This window comes from Cricetulus griseus, chromosome 3 (assembly GCF_003668045.3).
Source record: "Cricetulus griseus strain 17A/GY chromosome 3, alternate assembly CriGri-PICRH-1.0, whole genome shotgun sequence".
Taxonomy (NCBI): domain Eukaryota; kingdom Metazoa; phylum Chordata; class Mammalia; order Rodentia; family Cricetidae; genus Cricetulus; species Cricetulus griseus.
In genome coordinates, this window is record NC_048596.1 from 33,076,790 (window position 1) to 33,100,630 (window position 23,841).

Genomic DNA, 23,841 nt, shown 5'->3' on the forward strand with positions numbered 1-23,841 from the left:
GGTACAAGATGGGAATATTCCCAAATGGAGAGCCATTGAAGGGAAATCACCTTGCTGGCCCCGATGTGCTTCTCTGTCTTTCCTTTTGAATCTTCACCCTTTTCTTCCTTTCAACTGACTTTTCTTCTTCCCCCTTTTCTATTTTTTAAAATTAGGTTGTACTGTTTTGAGTCTAGACGAGAAAGATGTTTCATTGAAGTCAAGGCATTGTCTTTATTCCTGTATTCTTTTCTTTAATTCTAATGTATACTTTTCTAAATCCCACCAAACTCTACACTTTGATGATGGGGCTCATGAAGGATCCCAGAACCTTCTCCTAGTATAGTCTCTGAGCATTGAGCATCTACTGGTGTTACCTGGGACACAGAAACACAGGGGCCCACTCTTCCTCTGGATGACCCAAGGTACTGGAATATACGTCTCCAGACCTCCATGTGACTCACATAAACATGAAGTTGAGAAGGTTCTCTGGAAGGAAACTTCCAGAAGCAAATGCCAGCTGAGTATATTCATCAGCCTTCTGGATGCTTCTCAGCTGTGTAAACTGGACCTGTTCCCTTCCCTGGGCCCTTTCTTTCAGAGTCAAAGAAACAATCTTACACCCTTTGAAGACAAGCATTTAATCCAAAGGGACTTGACCTCCTAGATTTACTATGGAAGTCACCTGGACTGTAGCCAGAGCATCAGAAATGTTTGCTAACTTTTCCATGGAAGCCTTTCATCTATTGTCTTGGCTGGTATGTTGAGATACAAGCTAGCACCTAATTCATCGCCAGTTCTTACTGCATATCATAGTGGCAGCCAACACTAATGGGATTAATTGGTCATGACTGGTGGAATTGTAAAAGCACATACCTCCAAGGGTCATAAACACCAAGTCTTAATTGAAATCAAATGTATATTTTTAAAAAGCATGTCCAGCATCATATACTCCTTTCTGTTTGGGTTTTGTTGATATTAGCAATGGTATAGAAACCTGATCAAGAAGGTTTGCTTTTATAACTGCTCTCAATACAAACTTGTACTTCTTGGCACCACAAGTAGCTGATTAGAGGAGGGGATAATATTCAGCTTGATTATTGGTTACACATATGGAATAAATCCCATTTTAATGGTGTCTAATGAACCTTTCATTTCTAGAACCTTACACAAAAGCATCTAATAGAAAGAGAAAGTAATATTTCAAAGGTCATCTGAATGTTACTGAATGTCAACAATCCATAATCAAGCCAATATATATTGATGATGATTGCAGTCCAGTCTGATTCTTTAAATGTGAAATAATTTTCTAAATTAGCAAAGTGATGCAAGCTAAGGTTCTTTCGGTTTGAGGGAGCTTGAAAATGTCTAATTGAAGTTTGTAGCTTAAAACCAGCATTGAAGAGATTTTTCTTGGAGTGAGGCTTCATGCCATGAAGTGTTTTCAAGGCCCATGAGATTTAAAGTTCTGTCTCTGAGAGTTTCATGCACTGTTCTCCTTCATGCCTACAATTCCATTGAAATGTGCAAATGGAAAATGCGGCTCCCTCCCAGTGCTTTCTCTCAACGGGAGACTGAATTGAACAGTTGCAGTGGGGGCCATCGTGAGAGCTGATGGGCATCTAGTTTAGAACCAGACATCTACCTGATTGTGTATGTAGATGTTGTAAGGTTATAGAATCTCTAATGAGAGTTTTGTCTCAGTTGCTTTGTGAATGGTGACTTCCCTCCGTACCCTGGACTGTTGATACCTCTTTGAAGTCACAGGATAGCTGCTGTTATACAAGTTCAGATGACAGGCTGAAGTAGAAATGGTGAATTCTGCCAAACACTTTCCTCTGTCATGTGATTTGCACAAGGAGCTGGAGGATGATCGTAGGGTAAATGGCATCTTCTGGAGCACTGGTTCCTATTTATGCAGATGGGCCCCATCCCTAGAGGTTGGGTTCTGGGGTAGGATCAGAGAAACCATGCTTCTGGCAAGTTCCCTGAGAATACTGATGCTGATGTAGGAATCATGGCTCTGAGTACCATTGCTCAGAGTCAACTCGTGCACAACCTGCCCAGCCGTACATACGGTCTTGGCTTCCGTTATCTTTGTATGAATAAGCATTGCGTTTTATTCATTTTTGACTCCTAGCAGCTGACAGTGGAGCGTGCTCATGGGGTTTGTTCAGAGAGCAGAGGCTATTTATATCAAATTAAAAGCAATGAGAAGATATTTAACATGAAGTACCCAGTGAACACCATCCCAACCCCAATGTTGCTCAATGTGTTTGTATTTCTTTCCTCTTTCTTAAAAACTAATTTTATTCCTTCTACTTCCCTTTTGAACTCTTAAGCTTGATTGTGGTTTGGTTATCTCTCATCTCCCTGTTTTGTGTCTGTTTCCGAGTTAAGGGGATAAACCAGGACTTGTGATTCAGTTATGGGTTACCAACCTTTGGATGCATGGTTTCAGAGCCAATCCAGGAGGGAGGGAGCTGAGATGAAGCACTAAACCACAGCCAGGGATAAAGATCAACCAGTTGGCAGTGTACATCATAGTTCTCTGGGTTTATCTTGAACTGTGAGAACCATGCTGAGAAAATACGTGACTCAAACTCAGGAAGTAGTCCTAATCGCCCAGAGCTCCCTACATTCAGGTGTTCTTCCACAAGACTCACTCAACACCTTCAATAGCTACATGAAAGTCATGAAAAAAAAATCTTAAGAGGATTAAAAGGCATCCATTTGCCCAAACTCTCCAAGAATCCAGTTTTAGCTATTTGAGATTGTTTTTATTAATTACATTTTCTTGTAAGCCTGCCTAAATGTTAGTTTATTTTTAAAGCAGTTTTCTTTAACTGAACCTGTGAATGTAGGGGTAAAACTGCCTCCAGGAGAGGAAATTCTTGTGCTGAATTACAAGGTTAGTCCCATAATGGATGATAACACTTCATTATAAAATTGTTTGCTTGCAAGTCCACCAGGATGCCATTAGAGAAGCAAACGATACCCCTTCCTCTCACTGAACCTTCTCACAAGTCCATTCAGGTGACTGACCCATTTGGTGTTAGGCCCTCTACCAAGCCATCTGCCAGATTGTGAGGACCTCGGTCTGTAGATTCTTCGAGTAAGGTTTTTCAGCAAGAGTGAGTGGTGGGTGTCTATTAGGAGCTACTGCTTCCCAACAACTGCCTTTACTCACACAGTTCAAGGAGGTCATAACCTCTGCCTTTGTTTTCCCTGAAGATACTACCTTGTTTCTCTCCGTCCTTGGGCCATTCTTGTTGTAGAGGGGACATCTTATGTCAACTAAATTTTCATTAGTTTGCAGATTACCTTCTTGCTGTGCTGTTCTAACTGGATGCCCGTTTTGTACTGTAGCCTTGATACTTCATGTGGTTTGGAATGCCAGACCTCTTTTTTATTATTATTATTGGTTGTGTAGATAGCAATAGTAGCAATAATTTTAATTCTAATTCTAAACAGATATTAAATGGGCATTGAGTAGAAAGGATGAGGAGTTGCTAGCTGCATGTGCCTTATATGTGATCTCATGGACAGTCTGAATCTTCTAACACATAGCTGGGTTTCCCATTCTATGGTAGAAGTGGGGGAAGTTTCTTCTGGATCTGGTACTCACAGAAACCTTGTTATCCAAGCTATCACTGTTCTCCCATGCTCACATGGGTACCAAAAACAATGGAGCTTTCTCTGTAAGTTTTGAGGTGACTGTAGAAGGTACAAGAGATTGTGTCCCACCCTATTCGGGTATGTACCATTGGAACTAGCCCCAGAATGACATCTGCCCTACAAAAAGAGCCTTGCTAAGAAAGAGGCTACAGGATCAGCATGTCCAAAACCACAAGCTCATTTCAGACCTAAGTGTGCTGGACCAGGTAATTCCAAGCAAAATAAACTGGGCTCCAGGACTTTGCTCAGAGTCTTCGTTCAGAGCAAACCTTAAAAGCACACATTTGGTTGGCAGAGACCTTTTAGCTATTAATTAGGAGTTAAATCAGAACTCTTTGATCCTTGAACTTGAGATGTAGTTGAAAATTTGCAGAAATAAGGCCCCATGAATTCCAGAACTTCCCCCTCCCCCGCAGTGTGGCATTATATACACTTGGCTCTGAGAAAGTCGTCAGCTTTGTCAGCATTCTTCCTTCGTTCAGGCTAAATTTATTTTTTATGTGAAATAGAAATCAGGAAAACACCGAAAATTATTTTAAGCAAAATATCAAAATTGAAATAAACCAACATATGTCTGTGAGACATGTATAACTCTCAATCAAAAATAAGTGCAACTTTCATAAATTTCTTAAAATACTCCAGCATGCAGAATGTGATCAACTTAAATAGATGAAGTTGTGACATAGTCGACTCTTCTTTCTCCTTAGTTCATCTTTTACTTAGGGATGAAATTTCCAGCTAGTGAAACCTTCACACCCAGTGTCCTCCATCGTCTGTTGTAGAAACCAAGGCAATTTATGAGGTGCCTATAGCAACTCTAGATAATGTCCCCTAATTTTGAATGAAAACAGTCCCTCTCTTACCCTCCTTACTTATGTCCATGTATGTACTGTTTCCTCTACATTTCTTAAAAAAAAAAAAAAAACACCTTCAGATTTTTTAATCACTCAAAGCATACCATTTTTGTTTCCCATATCCCTAACAACTTAATAAAGGAGAACTTTAATGGAATTAAAAGCATTAAATTCACATAACTTTTCTAGGGCTTCGCACCAAAGATGTCTTCATCTCACCTTAATCATTTACTTTTAGGCTTTCCTCAGCACATTTCATTTTGAATGTTAGCCCCGTTCTGACCCTATAATAGTAACTGATAATTTGCCCACAGAAGATATTAAATTAATGCTACTCTCAATATGTGTTATTAACAAAATGCAAATGTGCATTTGAAATCATCAACCTTTTTATCTTTCTCTTATTCATATCTAAGTGGTGAAATTTCTATAATAATAATAATAACAACAATAATAATGGTTACTTTATTTGGAATGATTTAGCGCTAAGCGAATTCTCTGTCTCCTTGTTCCCTTTAAAAAGTATTTTGAAAAGTTACTCAGCTTGGCATCATCCTCCATGTTAACATTGGCCACTCATTTGGAAGTTGAGAAACCTGAACAAATATTTAAAGATGTGTCTGATTGACTTGATGTAGTGGGTACCTGTTTTCTTCATCCTACATTCTTGGACCTGTCCTGTCTTCTTTTTCTTTCACATGTCACTCTGATATCTTTTACTAGTTTCTTAGCTGTTGAAAGTTTCTTCCTTCCCAGTTCCTTCAATGTGGAGCAATTTGGGAATAGAAAAGTGTGTTAATTTTTTAATAAACCTTTAAGATACACATTACTATGTTTCTATTGATTGAGCCAGATGGCTCACAGTGAATTTTCTCTGACATAAGTAATCACAGAAATCAGTTTGGAACCAAAATCTGGTAGGGAACGTGGCATATATATGCTGTGGGAAAGATGCAATTCACATAAACATATGGCTATTTTTAGAAGCAGTATTTGCTACTGTTTGGATTTAATTTCATCTTACTGTTAGCTAAGTACAAACTAATGGTTGTTTTTCTTCTCTCATCTCAGGCATTTGGGGTCCTTCTCAATCACTAAAACTTGTTTTCTTTTTACAGTTTGAAGGCTGCAAGAAGGCCTTTTCAAGGCTTGAGAACCTCAAGATTCACTTGAGGAGCCACACTGGTGAGAAGCCATACCTGTGCCAGCACCCAGGCTGCCAGAAGGCTTTCAGCAACTCCAGCGACCGTGCCAAGCACCAGAGGACGCATCTTGACACTGTAAGGATGGCAGAGGCTTGCCACCTTCCAGCCTCAGCTGTGTGTGCCAAGGGGCCCCTCTGATGGTAGGATGGTGGAGGTGTTTGCTTTATGGTCTGTAGGTCACAGGGGCAGTGCCAAGCACAGCAGAACACAGTGAAGTGCCCCCCCCCTCGCCGTGGGTGTACCCTGTGTGGTCGCTTCATTTTTTTAATTTTTATTTTTTGAAGTTGCGAATTTATGCTACATATTAGAACTTTCTGGGACCAGGGTTCTTGAGTCCCTTCTCTGTAGAGAGCAGAAGTAGTTCAAGGGCTTTCATGCAGTAGATGTTGGCACCCAGAATGGCCACTAGAGATAACTTAAGTGATGATGAATGTATCAGGCTGTCCCAAACTAGACAATGTATGCATTTGGGAGGGATATGATGTACAGAGTTTGTGTTGACCCTGGTTCTTATCCTCTTGACCTAACTTTTCAGCCAGCACAGTGATGAGTATGAATCTGGTCTTTTACTATAGAAACCATCTGTTATTCTCACCTGCAATTGATCTAAAAAGACAGAGCAGATCTTCCCCAGAGTTCATTTCATACATGCTTTTTCTGTGTTAGCAGCCACAATCCTTTTATATCAACCTTATGAGAACAATTGAGTTTTTATTTTCACACCCTTAACTCCCTTAATGCTGCTAAATTTTGCTCCTTGCAAATGCTGTTTCTATGTAACTTTTGTCTTTTATTTCCCCCATTATGTAGATAACACTTCTTTGCCTTCTCAAGCTTTGATGCCATTTTCTTTACAGGAGGCCAGATAGATGCTGTGTAATTTCAGTTCACTTGACAAAGCCGTTGGGATAAATGCATTATACACATCACGGATCTCTTATCCCACGTTCTTGCAAATAATGTATTCATGACAGTACTTTCTCAGTGTTAACATTCTGATGTCTATTATTAAACTACACCAGAGCCTGAATTTTGAAAAGATACTGTTATTTCTACACACCTTCTCATACATATTTAAGATTCTTCTAATGTTATGGTTGACATATTTATTACATTTTATATTAGTCTCTATTAGTCATATTTGCAGAAGTCATTTTAGCTATGTATGTCATATAACCTTTCTAAACAGAATTATCTCCTAATATGCATAGATGTGATGGTTTCTCTGGTAAATACCTGAAACATGGGCAAAGGATAAACTTTTGCTGCTTTAGCCAGAGTGGATTTATTAATTTGTTCAGGGCCAATAGAATAGAATATTACATAGATATATGGAAAGTGCTGAAATTTTTCAACATAGAAAATATAAGAATAAATTATGTTTAATGTCCTATTTTGTTGTATCTGAAATGGTCTTGGTCTAATCCAGTATATTTTCCAGTTTGTCACTAAACCTTTTCATGGAAGTGTGACCACTCATAAAACAAGATTGTCAAATTGTTCCATTAACCAGTTCTCTGTAGTTTCAAAGCCATGCTTCAGGAAACGTGTTGTTTCTCAACAATACCCTTCTTTGGTACCAATTTTAGCTAATAACATAAAACATTTTATAAAGTAATTTCAGCATTTACTTCAGTAAAGTAAAAATGTGTAGCCCTTTAAGAACTTTTAAATAAAGCTGTTTAAGATAATGATTTTATGATTTGAATTCAGTGCAACATCTCTTAAAACTGGTCATATTTATCTTGTTAAAAAGATTTTCTCATTTTTCCTTAAGATTCAAACTGTCTCCTATTCAAATGTTTACTTCCTTTAACAAATTGGTAAATAAATTAAATTCTTGTCTTCCAAAGCTAACTGTAGCTCTTTGAAGAATGTTTAACTTATATTTAGGTTCCTTTCTGTTAATCACCCCTTATACAAAAGCTTATGCAGGATTTTGGGATAAAGGTATCTTTTCAACTAAATAGATTCTGTACTCAGGAAGATGATTTTCTCACAAAGATTCTTGAATTCACTATAATAACCCTGAAAATTTTTGTTAATACATTTCTCTATTAACGTCTTAAATCTAAATAAGAGAAGTAATTATTCAGGACAGCTGGAAAATCATGAAATAGCCCTTTTGATGGAGTATAACATGCCAATGAAAGCTTGGGTAATCAGAGATAAAATGACAGGATAGATAGGATAGCACTGTTGTCCACACCAGAGCCTGACGGCTGATTGGGCATGCTAGCCTCAAGTGACATATGCAGGGGAGGCCTCAAGGCCAGTTGGGAGGAATGGTGTGTATTAGGCTTTCTCCAAGTGTATTTTAAATAAAATGTCAAATGGCATTTCCCACTCCACTTACACTAGCATAGATCCCTAGAGCATGCCAGTGTTCACAAAACTGCTTCCATGAGGTACCCACTCTCACTGCAACCTCAAGTGTGTGTGCTCATACTGAAGGATGGATATTGGCTACTTGCTCCGCTGATGTGAAGGCAGAGTAGGGAAAGCTAGTTCGGGAAGGGCTGGGTGAACTCAGCAAAGATTTTCAGGTTAAAGCAAAATCTTTGTTCCCTCATGGAACAAAGTGCCATTAATTGCTCACTTAAAAAAAAAATGAATTCGGTAAGGGCCTGGTTCCTCTTCATCCATCATTTATTGGTAGAGTTACTTAGAATTTAGTAAGTGCCCAGAACATTCTAGAAACATAATCTTAGGTTATTCAATTAATCAATCAAAAGTAAGTCAAGATCAGTCAATGAGTAATCAAATCCTGTATTCAAATCGAGCATTTCAATGAAACGATACAGCATGATTCTCTCTCACCTTTGGAATGAAAAACAAAATGACAGAATGTCAGTGAGTTCTAAATGTTGCTCTCAGCAAGCGAATAAGAAAGTCCACATTTACTCAGTAAATGAACCACACATGAAAACAAGAGCATGGTGGGGTAAGAATAGCTGTGGTGTGCTCTTGTCCCTAGCATAGCAGGCTTCGGAGAAGACTCCTCCCATCAAGAGAGGATTTCAGATCTTTCTCTTATTACATAATACAGGCCCTAGTCTCGTTTCTCACAGTAGATGATAATTCATCTTTTCTACACAATTACTCCTGTTTTTGTTGTTCTAGTTTTTGTTTTTAATTTGTTTGATGTCAGAATGGATTTGAATTGTTCTTCCCCTCCCACCTATGTCATGCATTCATGTCTACCTTAGGCGCCAAGCCCTTGGGGACATACCTCACATTTCCATATATTTCCCGTCTCTCTGCTGCACAGGAAATTGCACCCTTGTCCCCCCACTAAGGGCTCATTCATGTCACTTGACTTCTCTGTGACTAATATTACTGTTCTTCTGGCTAAGTTTTTGTGTCTGTTGTTTGAGACCTACTATTTCTTACTCGCTTTATACTAATTTTCCTTCTTAATTCTTTTCCTCTTTCTGAATCAGGTACCCTCTGAACCAAATCCAGTCTTTTCTGGACTTTTCTACAGCTTCTTTACCTGAGCCTTAAAAGATCTGTTTACTATTTCTGACAGTACCAAAGATTTTCTCAGGGAGATAACTGTAAGTATGTAAGTATAACTTCCACTTTAAAAATTATACAAGAGATTTTATGGTTACACTGCAATGTAAGGTACTCGCTGAAAAATCTTGAGGATAATGCATCTCTGTGGGTTCGTTTTGAAAGGTTATTCTCTCATCATCATGATGCAGAATTCCTGGGTGTCTTAATTAACATGCATGAGTATTACCCTGCACTCCACACCTGTCACTTGGTGCTGCTTCCTGCTCTGAACAGTCTGAACAAAGCACGACCCTGTTACTTTCATGATTTAACCACAGCTCTGTCTTTCTCTCTTCTCTTATTCAGAAACCTTATGCTTGTCAGATTCCAGGATGTACAAAACGCTACACAGATCCAAGCTCCCTAAGAAAGCACGTGAAGGCGCATTCTTCCAAAGAGCAACAAGCAAGGAAAAAGGTAAAATTCAAAGAGAGTTTCCCAGTCAGGAAAGCTGTGTTTGAATTACTCTTGCAGTCACAGAGGTTTCACAGGGCGTTGGGACCTTTGACTTTGAAGATGTCTTAAGCTTGAAATGAGGAGGACACCTTCCCCGAGGCCTCAGCAAGGCTGTAGTTGGCACAACTAATACAGTCATGTAAAAGTTTCTGGGGAAGCTTGCAGAGAAAATTAATGCCAGCCACCAACCCCAGGAAATGTTAATAACAAAAAGCTTTTATGGAAATTTCTGGAAACTCTTTCTGGAGAAATACTTTTTTTTTGTAAAAGTATCAGCTAGCTCAAGTAATTTCCACTCCATTGAAGAACTTGGGTGACCCTAGTATTTGAAGAGAGCATTCCCCGTGGTTGGCTTGATAGGCACTTTGTGTGAAATTGGTGGTGGAGGGGACAAAATGTTGAACTTAATTTGACTTTCACATCAGTGAGGGATCAAGGCAGATTTCAAAATCTGCAGACATTAGAGTGTTACAGATTTGGCAGAAGTGTCCAAGTCCATCTAGCTAGCATGTCTGCATTGCTCTGTGAACGCCACACAATACTGCCACTGGCTGGCCAGACTGGCCTTCCAAACCTTCTGAGAAAGGGAATTTACTGTCTCCCAGGCCACTTGAGATCTGAGTTTTATGGGCTGTGTGGTGGGTGTAGGCTCATAGGCATGTTCATGTGGAGGTGGGTGTACATGTGTGCAAACCTGTGTTTAGAGGCCAGAAGTCAGCTATGGGTATTGTTCTTCAGGGGCTGTTCACTTTGCTTCAAGTAGTGAATGCACATGCTATAACACACATGCACATGCCACCACACACATGCACATGCCACCACACACATGTACATGCTGTAACACACATGCACATGCTGTAATACACATGCACATGCTGTAACACACATGCACATGCCATCACAGGTGGCTTATCAATATACATGCACATGCCACCACACACATGTACATGCTGTAACACACATGCACATGCCACCACAGGTGGCTTATCAGTATACATGCACATGCCACCACACACATGCATATGCCACCACACACATGCACATGCCACCACACACATGCACATGCCACCACACACAAGTACATGCTGTAACACACATGCACATGCTGTAACACACATGCACATGCCATCACAGGTGGCTTATCAATATACATGCACATGCCACCACACACATGTACATGCTGTAACACACATGCACATGCTGTAACACACATGCACATGCCATCACAGGTGGCTTATCAATATACATGCACATGCCACCACATACATGTACATGCTGTAACACACATGCACATGCCACCACAGGTGGCTTATCTGTATACATGCACATGCCACCACACACATGCGTATGCCATCACACACATGCACATGCCACCACAGGTGGCTTGTTCCTCAGACTGAACTCTGGTCCTTATGTTCTCACATGAGCACTTCCCCCACCAAGTTCTGTCCAACACCCAAGCTTTTAAGTGTTTGAATAAACTAGGATCTTCTGTCCATGGCAGAAACATGTTGCACTAACTTGGCTCTTTTAGTGCTACCTTTGTGCTGAGTTGGTTATCTAATTGATTTAAGGGGATTTTGTAACAAATTTGTAACACATTAAGACTTAAGTTATTTCAAGTGAATGAACCCTATGGCAAGGGTTTTCTGGTCACTGTGCCTTCTAGTCAAAATTGTGCACTTCTTTTCATAGCTTTTGGAGATTTGATATTTGGTGTTGGGAAATCCTCTATAGTTTTTGTTTTTTTTTTTTTTTGATACTGTATTTTTGTTCTGTCTTGAGGTGCTAGGCTTGAGTACCATTTGAGGGCTTATATGCAGAAAGTACTTAGCCAAGTCTTCATTTGGAGGAAGAAAAACACTCAGCTACAAGTATTTGACAGATACTCTTAACTAGTTACAAAACCAGTCTTGTAAATCAATTGTGTTTTTTTTTCCTCTAGAGATTATCTAAATCTCTTTATTTTGGAATACCAATAAATTGTTATCCAGAATTACTTTGCATGGTTTGGTTATGACTTGAATTTAGAGAAGCAAAGGGATTTTCTTTAATGTAAATAAACTTGGAACAACAATGCTTCCTCTTAAAATAACACAATATCACAATTGGACCCTTTAGCAGGATCTTTGTCTGTTGGCTTTGTCATGGTCTGTATCTTATACATTCAAAGGAATAAATTATATTCAATTTGTAAAAGCCCAGTCTTCTAGATGAGAGACGGTTTCCATTCTAGATCATTCTCTACTTCCAAGTTGTCCCTAATAAGTAAGACTACCAGCAAGATGAAAACACTGTCACAGAACCTACTGCCATGGCAGTAAAGAGTATTTATCCCCTATGGAGACAACAGTAGTGATGCTCACAGGTGTGGGAACACACTGGACATTTTTAGAGATTGTTAATATTGGCCTCATATAAAGAAAGAGTAATTTTGATTGTGTGAAGCACTAATTAAAAAAAAAAGACCTTGAGACTATAAAATAGGATTGTATTTACAGTTCCCTTGCAACCTTCAGCGGGCAGTCTAGGAAACAAAGGTAGGGCTTTCCAGCAGTCTGGTAATATCATGTCAGACATTACAGCTCTTCCTTAAGTTTGATTTATGTAAAATGAAGTAGTCCCTCTCTCATTTGCCCACCGGTGTTGTGCAAACAGTTGAATCAGATTTGGTTGACTTTCCTTGTTCAGCCCTCAGTGACAAATTTACAGTGTTTACTTTCCAAAAAGTCTTTTCTAAATCTGTGATGGTTAATTCATGAAATTAAAATGAAAGTCGCTTCATCCAACAAAAGAGGCAGTGTCATTCCCAAGAGAAGCAGCTGCTGATAAACCCAAAATCAGTCTGTCCACGCTGCTAAATCTCAAGCCGATATCCTAGTGTGTTATATTTACACGGTACAATGTTGTCACTAGACCTTAGAGAGCTTCTAATTGCTCACTCACGTCAAGACTTGGTATTTGAAATATTTCCTGGCCTCAATAATAAAAAAAGAAAGAAACAATAAACCTTTTAAGGCAGAATTAAGATTATTTACGACTTTAATTAAAAATTGAAAACTGGCATGATTTCAAAAAGGGCTTTACAAAAATGTGAATTCATCAAAAATAACCATAAAAATTCCAAGGTGATAAAGGCACAGTGGAGTAATGGGCCCAGCCGTAGGGAATTGTTTTGTTGAAAAGAGTAAAACTCTTTTCTGTCACACCCTGTTAGTCATGGACTTGTTTAATATCCCCTGCCTGCCCGCCTCCCTCTAATCCTCTTCTTAACCTCCCCCTAGACACTAAATGACATTATTTTGGTCTTAATGTAGCCAGCTTTATGAGGCCCAACTCTGAAACCCTGGCTGGTAACAATGCACCCATAAGATAATGTATATCAGGAGAGGCAAGTTGCTCTTAAGTGGTGCCCTGGCCGAGAACATACGACCCTTTCTGTTACATGATACACACCACTAAAAAATAAGATGGACCTGCAGTCTCAGCCAAACATTGTTCAAGCTGTATAAAGAAAGAAAAGGGAAAGAACAGGGGCACTTTGGATTGTTGTACTCAGAGAGAAGTTTTTTTGTTTGCATAAGTCAAACACACACACACACACACACACACACACACACACACTCGCACCTCCTCAGCCAACAGACATCCAGCCTTGTTTATCAAATGTGTGTTGCACACTCGTAAAGCAAGTAGGAAAGTATTCAAGTCACCAGTAAAGGTCTCCACTGAGAATAGAATTTAGCCTCCAGAGCAAAAGTCTGTCCTTCGGTTCTTCCCAGTGCGTGAGTGAATGAAGAGAAGACTAAGACAATAGGCCACTTGAGATTCTTCTCAAGGCTGTGAGTTTTATCAGAATTTTTCATTTTCACCTTGGAAGTGCCATGAACAGGGGTTTCCTTCAACTCCAGCGTGTTATCAAATGGACTTGAATACAAGCAATGCCTGGCCAAAAGTTAGAGGTGACAAGAATCTTTCTCCATTCTGTACTTCCATAAAGATTCTGAACTTCGTATGAGTTGCTAAATGCTCGTTAGACATTGACCCTTGGTTGCCTGAATATCATTGGTATTCACTTTTGCGACCGCAATCCAAGCTGCTGCAATTAAAAATGTTCATATTGCATACTTAGAGGCAATTTTATATGGCTTTCTGGCTATGTGAGGGCAGTTTACTTAATGCAGTTTTCTTCAAGGGAAACTGGCAATTCTTCAGACTGTTTCAAGCCACCACCTTTCCCCAGCATCACCTCAAACTATATACTTCTAGAGAACCCAAGGGTTCAGCTTGCAGTGTGTAGTTCTTGGAACAATGACGAGGAAGCTGCAAAAATACTTTCCTTTAAATTGGCGTATTCGGCAAAATAATGAATGAATCATGCTTTCCCCATTAATGGTTTTGTGCTTTCGTCTATTTTTATTTTGGCAGGTGGGGTGTGTGTTCAAGTGCCTCCCCGGACTTATGGTTCCTTTTCATTATCTCTCCCTTGTTACTCAATGGGAATCAGTTAAAATCACTAATGGAGTATTAGGAATAGGCCCACACCACAGTCTTGACTGGGATAAGGGAGTCCAACTCTCTAGGGACACTTCAGTGACACTACCATGGTGGGTGTGCGTGAGGATAATTCTTCTGTTACGGGGCTGAGACTCAAGGAGTGCAAAGTTGTCTTTTTTTTAATAGCTCACAAACATCTGTACATCATAGCACTGGTGATAAATGACTGACATCACACCTCAGAATCGTGGTGAGACACATCTGGATCCCCATACCTCTCAGCTGAGAGGAACTTAATTTCAAGAAAGTTTCTGGGAGATGCTCTTGGAAGAAATACTTTTGGTGAAAAAAATAATGATGAAAATAAATGATTATGTTTTAATGAAAAAAAAACGATCTTGCAAATCATCACAAATTCAACCATATATTGATAATGATTGCTGCTTGGAACAAGTTGCCTGCTGGCTTCTATGATAACGTGGCCCAGTGTAATGCCACCTTTGTTTTTAAAGTGGGTTGATGCTTGTGGTGATAGAGGCTGTTTAGAAGAATTCACACTTGTAGGAGTTGAAGAGGGACTTCAAGAAGTTTGTCAGTGAGAATGACCAGTGAATAAAATAAGCATGTTTTTTGTTTGTTTGTTTGTTTGTTTGTTTGTCATCAGAGGGGCTGTATTCAGCTTTACAGGAAAATATCCCCACTGTCTCTGGGATGATGGCCCAAGGTCTTAACTGTGATTAAAAACTGTTACCCATGCACTGCTCTTGGAACAAATTACATGGGGTGTTATTAGATAGATTTTCTTTGTTTTGTGTTGTTATTTTTGTTTTTAGGTTTATTTTAGTTGTGGGTATGAGTGCTTTGCCTGCATGTATGTCTATGCACCATTTAGCCTGATTCCCCTTGAGCTCAGAAAAGGGCATTGGGTACCATGGAACTGGAATTGTGGTTGGCTGTGAGAGCTGAACCCAAGTCCTCTACAAGAGCTTAACTGCTGTTAACTGCTGAGTGCTCTCCCCAGCCTCCTAGATACTTGTTTTTAAGTTATTTATTTCCAAGTAAGTTGAGGAAACACTGAGCTGAATCATATTCAGTGGTTTTCTTCTTCGCAGAGTTCTTAGGTCCTTGTGGTACACTAATATTCCTTAGGGAATATGGTAGACAAAAGAATCCTTTCCTTCTTGGCATCTCATGGAGCTACTAGTAGATATTTTAAGTGTCTCAAAGTTTCATTATTAATTTTGTAAATATTTATTAATTACTTACTGTGTGGTGGGTACTTGTTAGAACCATAGGAAACAAACACACAGAAGAGATGTGGTTTTTGCCCTCTTAGACTGACGTTCTGATGATAGTAAACACAGAAAATAGGTGTGACATCAATGCAAAGAAGGATGACAATGGAGGACTAATAACAGGAGGGGTGTGTTGAAGTGAGACAGTCTAGAAAAGTCACTCCAGGAACTGAGCAAAAGGAAACAGATAATACCACTTGAGAAATTCACTGGTTTCAGAAGAAATCTACTGATTTCAGTCAATTTATTGTACTTCCTGTTTGAGCTAATTTTCAAAGAATCTGATATTGCTACCTCCTTAGGAATAGTTGTCTGGGTCATGTTAGGGTTTTTATTTTGTTTGTTTGTTTGTTTTTTGAGATAGGGTGCCACTGTATAGCTCAGGCTGGCCTTGAACTTGGAATCTTCCTGCTTTGGCATCCTCAGCTGTGGAAGCATATGCATAGATGTGTCACCACTTTAGCCAGAGCTTAATTGCCTCTTTCTTCAGCCCATCCTATTTAGTTGGGGTGGCACAAGAGTGACTAGTCATTGAAACTTAGTGTCTTCTACCTCCTGCCAAATACCACAACTCAGGTGGTCTTCACTTGTGATTCTTGGAGCCTGATTAGCAAGTGAGGCCTTGGCTGGTCCTGAGGATTCTGAGTGAAGTGAGGCTGTGTCTACACTCCTAAGATGGCAGGTCTAGTAGAGACACATGCTTTCAGGCAGAAGAGATATCTGTGAGAAGTCATGCCTATACATTCCCTTGTGTGTAGTATCTTGGCAAATGACAAAGCTGTTAAGGAGTGAGGTCTTGTGCAGCAGGCTTTCTTTGGGCCACTAACCAGTTCCCAAATTATGACACGGAGACTTATTATTAGCTATGAATGCTCCGCCTAGCTTACACTTGTTTCTAGCTATATCTTTTAATTTAAATTAACCTGTTTACATTTTGCCTTGGGGATTTTTACCTTTTTTTTTATATATGTCTTTCTTTCCTGCTTCCTCCAGTGTCTGGGTGGCTGGTGGCTGCCTGGCTTCTAGCCTCAGGTGTGTCCCTCTCTTTGTCTCTCTGTCTCTCCTTTCTTCCTTCTCTTGTGTACTTAGATTTCTCCTCCTACAAATTCTCTCTGCCCTCCAGCCCCGCCTCTCCCTTTCCTGCCTAGCTATTTGTCATTCAGCTTATTGAACCAATCAGGTGCCTTAGAAAGGCAAGACGAAACAAATGCAGCACATCTTTACATAATTAAACAAATGTAGCAAAAACAAATGTAACACCATCTTTATAGCATTAACAAAGGCATCAGAAACAAATATAACACACCTTCACATAGTTATGGTAGTATTCCACAGCAGAAACAAATGTAACAAATCTTTGCCTAGTTAAAGCAAAATCTTACTGTGACCCGGGGCATGGTGTACCTTTGCAAATGAGAAAGACTTTTTTGGAGTGAGGTCTTGTGTTTTATTCCTTGAAGCCATTGTTCTTGAGTCCATCACAAAATTTTGCTGTAGATCATAAGATCATCTTATTTCTATCCCCACTGAGAACTCTTACTTGGAATCAAAACCCAACATAGAAAACAAAGATGGTGGAATGGTGGGTGTCTCATATCTTTCTGGCAAAGCACGTGAAGAAAAAAGACCTTCTGACGGGTGCTTTAATGGGCAGTTTGGGGCAGTCCAGTGCCCAGGCACAGGTACCTTATGGAAATCAGTGCTTTTCTGATTCACTGAAAGGCAGGACATTTTACATTTCTCATTCTCTTTCTTTTAATGTTTTAGCATCCTTGATAAAGATGATTTGGAAAGAAAAGTGTTTGCCACAGAGCCTTTGCAGTCTCCGTACTGTGTCTTGAGCTCTCAGGAGACAGTCCCGCACTGCCCTTCTCAGGTGTCCCCTTCTTCATCTCCTCTTCCAAAGCACTCACATCTCTGTGTGGTTACTGCTCCCTCTGCAAGTTCGTGCTTGCCTTCTGTTTTCAGCTTCAGCTGAACTCGGTCTTAGCTCTCCTGGGTAATACTTTCACATTTGTTTGTATCTTGGCTGTCTGAGCTGTGAGGATTTATTTTCAGGGTGACTTCACACAAGGGCTTGGATACGCCTGATGCAAAAACTTTTCTTGGTGGATACTGGGCAGGTGGCCTTGTCCCCAAAGTGTTTGGATTGGACCCTGAGAGGTACGAGCTTCTTTTAAACAGTGCCTCGAATTGCATCATGACTTAACAAGTCACATTCCCCCCAGTTTTTCCATTTTCCTGTCTTTGCAGCTAGTTTGAAAGGCAAACCCTGGGCCCCAGAGGTGAAAGAGGAGCTCTTTCAGGAGGGAAGCATTGTTGTGTCACGTAGCAGCCATCCTTGGCAGCCCATTGTGACTGACAACAGATGAACAATGTCCTTGGAAATACTTTCCTCCTTGAGAATTGAGTATTCTTGGAGGAGCCATCTCTCAGATATTGCTGCAGCCTGTCTTTCAGGCACATATGACTGCTGCAAAAATGGTTCATAAAAAGGAAAGGAAATGGACCCAAACCAGAGGGAATTAAAGTTTAGACATGCAATGCTTGATTCTGCCCAAGGGTTCTGTCCTGAGGGTTCATAGCCTATAGGTGAATAGTCTGTAGATGGATGAAAATGATAGGTTTGGGAAGTTCAAGAATGTTTCCCCAACGATACACAAAAAAATGGTTTTTGCTTTAGAGAGGTTCCATAGATTTCACTGGCATTCTGAAATTAAGATTATAAGGCAGAAGCAAGACACCTTGTGAACAGTTGTGTTATTTGTATGACTTTGGTTATACCTATCTTCCCCTAAGATGTTGCCCAAATAAGAATTTTTTTGCCTTCTTTGCTCTTGTATATTAACTCCTCTAGTATTGAATTTTAAAATATTCAAATTATTCCACAAGTAGTTCCTCAAGATTTCTGTGTGTCTGAGATTTTGTTACACCTTTGAGTATATGAAATGCTAAGACACACTCCATTCCCTAGAGGCAGTCTGAGAGGCAGCCTGAGTTAGGGTTTCTGTTGCTGTGATTAAAATATCATAACCAAAAGTAACTTTGGGAGGAAGAGTTTATCCCAGCTTACAACTTTCAGGTCACTGTCAAACAAAGTTAGGGTAAGAACTCAAGGCAGGAACCTGGAGGCAGGAGCTGAAGTAGAGGCCATGGAAAAGTGCTGCTTATTGGCTTGTTCCTCATGGCTTGATGAGCCTGCCTTCTTCTACAGTCTAAGAGCACCTGCCCAGAGATGACCCTGCCAAAGATGAAGTGGGTCCTCCCCCATCAATCATAAACCATAAATAGGAAATGCACCACAGGTATATTCACAGGCTAATCAATAGGGGAATTTTCCCAATTGATGTCCCTTCCAAAATGATTCTACCTTGTGTCAAGTTTGCCATAGCCAGCACAGAAATTCAAGCTGGATTTTGATAAGATGGGGGTTATTGTGTTTCTGGTTAGTTGGACGATGGAAGCAGACTATAAGCAATGGCCAGAGTCAGGAGTCTATGTACTTTTCTGACAAGGAAGCAGTCTAGATTAAAATGAGAGACGAGGGAGTAGAGATGGACTGACTGTATGTGGTGAGGTCAAGGGACAAAGAGATAACCGTGTAGTTCCTGTTTTCCTTGGTTGATTGGCTGGGGGTGGGAGCTGAACTCCACAGGCTGAAATCTCCTCAGGAGGCTTCAGTTCTATTGATTAGACCAGGCCCACAGAGATTATTAGATAGTCTCTTTTAGGTTAGAGTCATCTGACTGAAGATGTTAATCACATTTGCATAATATCTTCACAGCAATACTTAGATTTGTGGATATTTTGTTGGCAGGCATGGACTATAGGCTAGCTAAGTTAGCTAAGTAGAGACATAAAGCTGACCGCCACTAGAATCCATTATGATCAATTCTAACTGAGGGTTCTTTATTCAAAGATAAGACTAGACTAGTGACATGAGAATGGGGCATTGTGAACTTCCAAGTGTCTTTTACATTGGTGCTAATTGATTATTCATTAGGAAAAGAGATGGGAATTAATTATCAGATGTACCTGGTCTTACTCTCTTTGATTATAGCATTGAATGTTCAGAGTAAATAAGTTCAAGCTAATTAATTTAGAAACTTCATGCTGTGAGAATAGAAGATTATTGTGCCTTAAAGGAGTAGGTCAGTGATGTGTTTTTTAACTTAAATGTTGCATTGTGATATTGGAAATTATGCAGTCATGTAAGTTTATTATGGTTTGTTAAAACTTACACATCAGTGATTCTGTCATAACTTTATATGTCTATTAATGCAATGTCCATGTCCTATTGAGATAATGACAGTTAAAACACTGAGCATGGTGCCTGACATCTTGTATATGTCCAACCAAAACGAGTTATTATTATTAGGGGAATTATGTCTTATCCGTTACAGGGTTTTCCTAGAGAACACTAAGAGGTTGTTGAAATTTCAGTGAACTAGCAACAATGTTCTTCACGTATCCAATTAATTAATTTTCCCCTTCAAGTGATCTTAGCTGCTTAAAAATAACTACTGGAAGCAGATTATGATGTGACTGTAAACTGATAATCTATCCACTATTTTTTTCATTTCCCAAAAGATCTTTAATTTATCCTTTAAAGAAAAATATGTTTTTGAGCAAGGCGGTGGTGGCACATGCCTTTAATTCCAGCATTCGGGCGGCAGAGACAGGTGCATCTCTTTAAGTAGAAGGTCTGTCTGGTCTACAAAGCTACACAGAGAAACCCTGTCTCAAAATTTTTTTTTTAAAACTGTGTTTTTGAAATCCCTCCTGGACAGTCTGACCACTCAAATGCTGTTTTTACAAAGCCTTTGGCTTGGGAATCACTGCCTGACACTATAGACCTTCCCTAAACCTGCTGTGTGGATGGCAGGCGTGTGGCTCTTGATTACAAATTAAAGAGTTTTACCTTGTAACCATTGTAGATGCTGACTTTATTCTGAGTCAGCCTTATCTAAATTCACAGACTTACCAATTTACTTACTGTTACATTTATTACTCATTTTATTTCTACCGTTTGCATTATCTGCTGTTCTTTTGGTATGGGCTGAGTCAAAGGCCTGAATTCCAATCTTTCCGTCACCAAGCTTAATGATAGGCCCTGTGATCAGTTGTTCTTTTCTCGGTTTGTCATAATTAGCAATGAGAAAATCCACACACAGAGGTTGTTGCTGTCCATCACTCAGGAGGTTCAAGCACGGGAGAGTCACAGGACCTTGGTGTGTGGTGACAGCATGGGTTAGTATTGGGCATACCGATACACAGGAAAATGCTTTGGTATTCCATTTCTGTTGAGGAAACTGGCTTTACTATGTGGAAGTAGAGATCAAAGTGAGGGGCTGGGCAGATACCTCAGCATTTAAGAGCACTGTCTGCTCTTCAGAGAACCTAGATTCAATTCCTGGCACCTATATGAAGATTCATAATCATCTGTAACTCCAGTCCCAGCATGTCCAGTGCCCTCTTGTAGCCACTGTGGTGCAAAATATCCATACACATAAAAAGACACAAAAGTGAGGTGAAGCAAGAATTTTCTAAAGAGAAGGGAGCATTTTTCTTGCTCTATGGAGTTTTATGTTTGCTTAAGTCACGTAGCCCATCTTGAAGCCTTCTACAGCTGCCATTTAAACATCAGGTGAGATCCAGACCCAGTGTCTGATTCAGAGGTTTCAGTGGTGATCGTGGCAATAGTGATATTAAGAAACGGCTTGGGTCCCTGCAGCTGGTACTTCCACATTTCAGAGCCATTGTGAATGTGTACATTACTTTATTTTATTTCTTTGGCCTTTAAACTCGGGATGATTTTTTTTATCACTATGTCTACTCTCTCTGGTTTGTTCCTGAGAAGCAAAAAGGCTTAGAAGTTGGAAGGGAACCAAGTGTGATGGCAGAGGTGGTAGGCTGCTTTCCTGCAAGCCAAGCAGCCTACAGAGTATGTGCCAGCGTTAGTTAATAGTGCCTAATGCAAAGCCATCCATTAAGTCTTGACATGCTGCTTGCAATCTTGGCATTCCACAAAATGTTTTGGCGAAAGAATTTTCTCCCACTTGGCAATCCAGAGTTCTCTTTACGAATGCTGGCGAGGTGTCATGCAATGTCTGAAATGCTCACTGTTTCCTCTGCTGGTTGACTAGCTTGAGTTAGCCGTTGAAGGATTACAGATGGTAGCCTCATCTCTAGGGCTATTTATCCTTTTAACCAGAATGGAAAATTCCTTTGTCTAAGTGGCTTTTGAGAATGGGGACTTTCTGCAGCCACACTGCAGGGCCTCCTGTAAGAGCAGAGCAGCCATTATAGTTCAGTATCATTAGAAGTATCACCTCCACCCTGAAGCCTACTAGTGAATCAAAATCAGAAAACACACAAATGGGCTAGGAAGATGGCTTAGTGGGTAAAGTGTTTGTTGTGCAAGCCTGGAGACCTGAATTCAGATTGACCCATAAAAAAATAGAAGCGTAACAGCACATGCCTATGGCCAGTGCTGGGAGTGCAGAGACACATGGATTTGTCTAGCTGAAATGATGAGTCCAGTGGAAGATCCGGTCTTACAAAGTAACCTGGAGGCAAAAAGGATGCCTAGAATTGATCCCTGGCCTCTACGCATGCATCTATGGACACACATGACAGAGAAACAGACACACTCACACACACACACACACAGACACACACACACACACACACACACACACACACACACACACACACACACACACACACCCTAAAAAGATATTCAGAAAGCTTCTTAAAGTTACCTGAAGGTTTCTGACTTTTAAAGAAATCTTCATTGTGCCATTACCAAGTCTAACATGTCTGTACATTCCTTATACATGGAGTTAAAAGCCATTACATATTCAAGTCTGTCTCCAAGGGAGCTTTGTTTTGTGAGTGACCTTGCTGGTATACATAGAAATGCTGGATTAATATTCTCAGTTCTCCACATCTTTTCTGATCACACGCATTATCAAAAGTATCTCATGGAACTCTTTGGTCTCCAATTTCCTGGTGCTAGAGCACACAGTTTCATAATGGGTATCTGAAACATATTGAGGCAGACATTGAGAGTGGGCAGGTTTGCAAGGGAACTGATATTGATGGGCCTTACCTTCCCTGATAAGATGGTGAGTGTAGACTATGGTCAGACTCATGATTTAGGAAGATAATCATGGTGCTAATGTGGGGGATGAATTAGTGATTTAGGGTGAAAGGAGACAGGCAATTAGTTAGGTTGGCGTTGGCATATTTCCATTAATCAACATTCTTTCGATACTGTGGTTCACCAGACTGTGTCTACACCCAGCTGTGCTACCATCAATTCTAGCTTTCTCCATCTTTCAAAATGCTGTCATGAGAGACTGCTAAATGTCTTCCTGGAATCGGCTCATTGTGTGTGTGGTTTTCTCCGAATGGTGTTTAAATAGAATGTGATTCTCTGGGTGTTCCCTGTGATTCCATCCTGTGTTCTGATGGCCTCCTTCTTTTACAGTTCAGCAACCTGTGTTTCTTTTAGAGTCTTCCCAGGCATGAAGCCTTAGCTTTCTGGTCATGTTACATTTCTTGGCTTGGCCTTTTTTGTTTTCCTGAAATTTGGGTGTGGATATATATTGATCTATTTTCAAGCTCGGTCTACACCTCTCGAAGTATACTTCCGTATACGCATTTACAAGCGCCTTTTGTAGCAGAGTCTGCAAAGACTTAGGTCCTAGATTTCTGCATTAGCTCAGTCATGTTTTTTACTTTCTTCTTCCTTTTCCTGCTCTTTATTCTGTTTTTCTCCCCTTCCACTAGAAGTTTCCTTTTTCCTGTAACATGCACCCCCGTGAAAACTTATGAGCCAAATAGTAAAGAGTTGTTCCATGCTTTCTCATACCTAGTAAAGTATGTGCCTAAGGTATGTAAGACCCTGCGTTCAAACCCCTCATTCCCCAGCACTGAGGGACAGAGAAGAAGAAAAGAAAAATAATTTATCATGCTCAGAGTCCAAGCAATCCTCTTTTTAAAATTACATAAGGTATACATATTTGTAAATGCATATACTTTCATTGAAAGCAAGATACCATGCCTTGATTTCAGATATGTTAAAATATGCAGTTGAATCAGTGAATCATGATGACTTAGTACTGGTGCATATCTATCCATTTTTGTTTCCATATTAAAAAATACATTAAAGCTGTATATGATGGCACATGCCTTTAATCCTAGCACTTGGGAGGCAGAGGCTGATGGATCTCTGTCAGTTCAAGACCAGCCTAGTCTATATAGAGAGATCTAGGACATCCAGGGTTACATAGAGAGACCCTACCTCAA

The 23,841-nt window shown here is 40.0% G+C and overlaps 1 protein-coding gene across 4 annotated transcripts in view; it reads left to right on the top strand.

The window, feature by feature from the left end:
* Positions 1 to 23,841, top strand: part of Glis3 (GLIS family zinc finger 3) — a 426,885-nt gene that overhangs the window by 319,243 nt on the left and 83,801 nt on the right. For all 4 annotated transcript variants that reach the window (XM_027406458.2, XM_027406457.2, XM_027406459.2 and 1 more), the window contains 2 exons: positions 5,630 to 5,791; positions 9,584 to 9,694. In XM_027406458.2, the coding sequence (XP_027262259.1) occupies positions 5,630 to 5,791; positions 9,584 to 9,694 (273 nt within the window). The remainder of the gene's footprint in view (positions 1 to 5,629; positions 5,792 to 9,583; positions 9,695 to 23,841) is intronic.